The 5,080-nt window shown below is 40.3% G+C and overlaps 1 protein-coding gene across 1 annotated transcript in view; it reads left to right on the top strand.

The window, feature by feature from the left end:
• Positions 1 to 2,730, top strand: part of PHAX (phosphorylated adaptor for RNA export) — a gene marked incomplete at its 5' end in the record, with an annotated part of 5,793 nt that extends 3,063 nt beyond the window's left edge. The window contains 2 exons of the mRNA XM_009075330.1: positions 316 to 399; positions 2,455 to 2,730. Coding sequence (XP_009073578.1) covers positions 316 to 399; positions 2,455 to 2,724 — 354 coding nt within the window. The remainder of the gene's footprint in view (positions 1 to 315; positions 400 to 2,454) is intronic.
• Between the last annotated feature and the right edge of the window lie 2,350 nt (positions 2,731 to 5,080).

Raw genomic sequence — 5,080 nt, 5'->3', positions numbered from 1 at the left:
CCCTGGGGAACACCACTAGTGACCGGAGCCAACTGGATGTGGCACCGTTCACTAACACTCTCAGGGCCATCAGCCAGTTCTGAACCCAGCACAGAGTGCCCCAGTCTACCTGTGCAGCTGTAACAAGGTGGTTGTTGACCTTGTTATAACTGGCTCAGTCACATACAAAGCATAGCCAGGGTTATTTTTATGTAACACCTAACAGCATAACTTGAATTTGTTTTATTCTGACTCAATACATAGTGTTATCTTAGAAGCTGTTTTTTGTCAACACTTGGTTCTAAGCTGTTACTAATTTCCTCTCTCCCTGTTAAGAATGGCACCCGGAGAAGAACACCTGGGGGTGTTTATTTAAACCTGCTGAAGAACACACCAAGCATCACAGAGAAGCAAATCAAGGTAAAAATGTTACGAGTGCAAATGATTATCCAAAGTGCATTTTGGATTGGGTTTTTCTTTCTACTAGAGATATTGTGATTGAATCTCTCTTATAACTTCCCACAAGTTTAACTCTGTATTTCAAATAAAACATCCTATCACATTCAAAACAAAAGCAGAAAAGACCCACCCAAAAATTGCTGAATTGCCATTCACACTATGCAGAGATAACTCCCTTTCACATACTGCCGGTCACAAAAACCTGTTGAGAAGATGAGAGTGAAGAGGTGAACATTGGATTTTCCTTAGTTTGTGTATACCTTACAGCAGTGTTACTCATGTTGTGTTCTCCCTTTGGAGCTCTCAGTCAATGTGCATGGATTGAATGGAGTTCTCCTGGTGGAATACTTTTTTCCTATACACCTCCAGCTGTGGCATCAGGCAGTATTTGTCATTAAGTCAGATAATGGTCTGAACCTATTCTGAGTTGCTCACTGGCCTCATCTGTTGTACTTACCAAATCAGTTTTGTAAGCTTGTAAATATTATTGCCTTTACTTCTAGGGTATGAAACAGGCTGAGATAGTATTTTGTTCATTCAGTTAAAACAACTTTGGGGTTTTTTTCATGGTGTTTGCCACTTAAATGAGTCTTTTCAACAGAAATATTAATTTTGCTTGTAGATGGCTACAGGTCACTCTCTAAACCATCCTAGCAACTTATATTGGGAACTGAGAAAGAAACCAACATACACTGTGGTTGGTTTATGTCTGGACAAAAAAAAAAAAACCTCAAGAAAGAAAACAAGATCCTTTCATAGCTTACAGTGGTCCCAAAAAGTCGAAAAGTTGCAAGTTTGATCATTTTACCCCATTACAAAAAAAAATAAAATGAACTGCTCTTCTGTGCCCCCTTCCATGCACTTCTAATTGTGTGCTCATTCTCCTCTTGCTGACACTGGCAAGCACGTGATGAAGTGGTAGTGTTCACTCAGGGAACTGGTGGCATGAGACATCATTTGTCATAGAAACCTGTGGATAAACTATGTGCAATCCAGTCACTATGAAGGTTGTTGTGTGTACAACTCTCACAGATTTGTATCTCCCCAACACTTGGCTTTGAGCTTTTGAACAGGAAAAAGAAGCATTAATGTTCTCTGTGTGCAATTTATGTTATTTAAGAAGTAGGCAGGGAAGGAAACGCCTATAGCAGCATTTAGCACTGCTGCATGATGTTTTCCCCCATGAATATCAGAATCAGTCAGGTTGGAGAAGACCTCTGAGATCATCAAGTCCAACCTATGAAAAAACCCCACCATGTCAACTAGACCATGGCACTAAGTGCCACGTCCAGACTCTCCTTAAACACCTCCAGGGTGAAACCTGGAGGAAATTTGTAACATTCATCTTTTTCAGTAGAGAAAGAAATTAAAGAAGTTCACAAATGTTTGACTAAAGATCATGAGACGTGGACTGAAACTTCAGTTGTGGAGGAAGATTTTCTGGAGTTGTCGTAGGACCTTTGGTGATATTTTTCTCTACAGGTGCCACTGTATGGTAGCCCAGCTCCCTGGTCTGCCACCCCTTCCTCCCAGTTTTGTATCAACAGCAAACATCGAATGAAAACTCACTGATACTTACACTTTGAGATTGCTGAGAAATTATTAATGAAGTGATTTATGGGGCATTTCGCCTAAGTGCAGTCTATTCTCTACTTCTGCTATCAGTAACGTGTGTCTTAGTTAAATATTGACCAGTATTTAATTTATTAAGTTGGACATGAGGAAGAATTTCTTCACAGAAAGGGGGATTAGACAATGGAATGTGCTGCCCAGGGAGGTGGTGGAGTCACCATCCCTGGAGGGGTTTCAGGTGAGACTGGATGTGGCACTTCGTGCCAAGATCTAGCTGACATGGTGGTGTTTGGTCATAGATTAGACTTAATGATCTCAGAGGTCTGTTCCAACCTAGATGATTCTATGATTTGTGATAATTTCTGTCTTTTTACTTTAAATTTTCTTTAGGAAATAGCAGTAAAATGAATATTCCAAACTTTGTTTGCTTGTTTTCTCTTCAAGGAAATATTCTATCTGGAAAACCAAAAGGAGTATGAAAACAAAAAAGCTGCCAAGAAGAGGAGAATACAAGTGCTGGGAAAGAAGATGAAAAAAGCCATTAAAGGGCTTAACCTGCAAGAATATGATGACGCATCTCGTGAGACTTTTGCTAGTGACACGAATGAGGCTCTGGCTTCCCTAGATGACCTGCAGGAAGGGCACCATGAAGCCAAGATGGAACATGAAGATACTATTGAAATTGATCATACTCATGATTTGGAGATCTTCTAGCTACTAATGTCCTTGATGACAAAGTCTCTATCAGATACTTTAAATGAGCCTTTCTTATAATCCCATGGCTTCTTGTTTTCATAAGTGGCAGAAACATGGGAAATACTTGATGCTGATGGTCAGGATATAGGTCTTAGTTAAACTTAACAGCATGAAAGACTTTTAATTGTCCTATTACTTGTTTCCTAAGCTCTGCATCACCATGTTTGTACCTTAGAAAAAATTTTCATCACGTTAGGCTTATGAATTGAGGCTTTGTTTTAACCAAATGCTTCTCATCTAGTTAGTCTTGATATAAAAGATCTTGATTAAAGTCTTGATATACAAGATCAAATATTTTTAATGTGGCAATGTGTTAACCAAAACAGGACAATTTATGGATTAAGACTTGTAAAAACTGGTTGGTTTATGAAATTAATTTTAATGGTCAGTGACCTTTGAATAACAGCCTTGTAAATAAGCACTGCTAAATTTCTGCAGCAGTTTTGTCCTCTGAATTTTAATAGTGGCTCGAGCTTCCTACTTGTTCTGTCTAAACATTTTCCATGATTAGACACACATGTAACCTCCATGGATATTTTTGCTTGAAGACAAACAACTGAATTCTTTCTGAGTGATGGGATTTTAGCAAGCTGTGTTCCCCTCGACAGGCTGTGGACTCTCCATGCATATTTAAACCCTTTCCCTTGCAGTTCTTGTTTCTGTGTTTCTCCTGTGTTCAGTAAGATCATATGCAGCTCACAGGAGATGAGAAGTCTTTTCTGTGCTGATTCTTAAGACAACAGCAGTGTCCAGGCAGTGACTTTTTAACTTGATGCAGAAGACTGTTGTGTAGTTTGTAAGTCCGACACAACTTTTATGTGAACGTTGTTTTAATATAGCCTAAGAACAGGTGCAATACTCACTTGTGTGACGTATGCAGTGCTTTGTCACTAAGAAGTTGTGGGGGTTTATGTGACTTAGACACTATTTTCCAGTATGAAACATTGAGTTACTTCACATTCAAGCCCAACAACAAACTTCTGCACGTACATTTGTTCACCTGGAGTCCTTGGATTTCAGGAGGGAGGCGTAGCACTAAACCACATAAAGAAGTTAAGACATTGAACAATTCAGTACTGTCAGGAGCCTTGTTTAAAGTGTTGCAGTATTTTGTGAGTTCTTAAACATACAGCACATTCCATTTTCAGCTTCACTAAATTTCATTAGAGCTTTGACTTTTGTGCTGGTTTCTGTTCACGTGCCAGAGCTCTTTACTGTTAAGTTCCTCACTAGATGTGCAGCATGCCTATGCTGACAGTAGTTGCTCTTGATGACATAATGGAGTGTTTTGTTAGCTCATTAACTCTCCTAACAAACCTACGATGGTCAGAGTACTAAACTGATAAAATTCTGTAAGGAAAACAGAATTTTGTACTCTTTCTTGCTTTGAGACTGTACCATTTAATCCCAGTTTTGGGAACTGCTTGGGGATATCTTAACCATTTTTCTGGATAGAAACAGCCAATTTTGATGTTGGTTTAAGCAATTTTCTATCATTAATGTAACTTGCACAGTGTATTTTTTGAATGTTGATACCTTTAATGTTGAGTTCCCAGGTAAGGGGTACTGACATAATGTGTAAAAGTCTTCTCTTTAACAAATGAAAGATGATAACAGTGTCGTTCCAGTGTGTGACTAACTAACCTTTACTTATGTTCTGTTTTTTTTCTGTATTTTCTTTGGCTTTCAACAGAGCCTTTTCAAAAGTAAACCACTTCAAAATGATGAGCGACTGGTCTTAATTTCTATTATGATTTCCCTTATTTGGTATGAAAAAGGTTGCATTAAGCAGCACCAGTTTTTGTGTAGCACCATGGTGGCTGCAGTTCAGCTTTGTTGGCTTGGTTGGTGGAGCCACAGGGCTGATCCTCCTCTCTGCAGCCTGACACAGACCCCTGACTTCCTCTCCAGGAGGCATCTGCATGTGCTGGTGTGTGGTGGCAGCAGCCCAGCACTGGCCACACTATGAGTCCACATGTTGCAGAGTGACTTGTGGAACCACCACAGGTTTCAAGGGTGAGAAAGAACAGGCTGTGATGTTCCTGTGTGCACTTTTCTCCATATCTGACCGACGTCGCTGAAGGTGTTCAGGGATACAGTCATAGTTTCGTAGTATGTTAAGTGGTTGAAATGGACCTTACACATCACCTAGTCCCAACCTCCCCTGTCCTGGGCACGGACACCTCTCACCAGAGCAGGTTGCTCAAGGCTTCACCCAACCTGGCTGTGAACACTGCCAGGGGTGGGGCAGCCACAGCCTCCCTGGGCAACCTGGGACAGTGTCTCACCACCCTTAGAGTAAAACGCTTTTTCT

Source organism: Acanthisitta chloris, unplaced genomic scaffold, assembly GCF_000695815.1.
Source record: "Acanthisitta chloris isolate BGI_N310 unplaced genomic scaffold, ASM69581v1 scaffold15255, whole genome shotgun sequence".
Classification (NCBI taxonomy): Eukaryota; Metazoa; Chordata; class Aves; order Passeriformes; family Acanthisittidae; genus Acanthisitta; species Acanthisitta chloris.
Note: the sequence above shows the minus strand (reverse complement) of the source record. Positions and strands in the feature narration are given on the sequence as shown.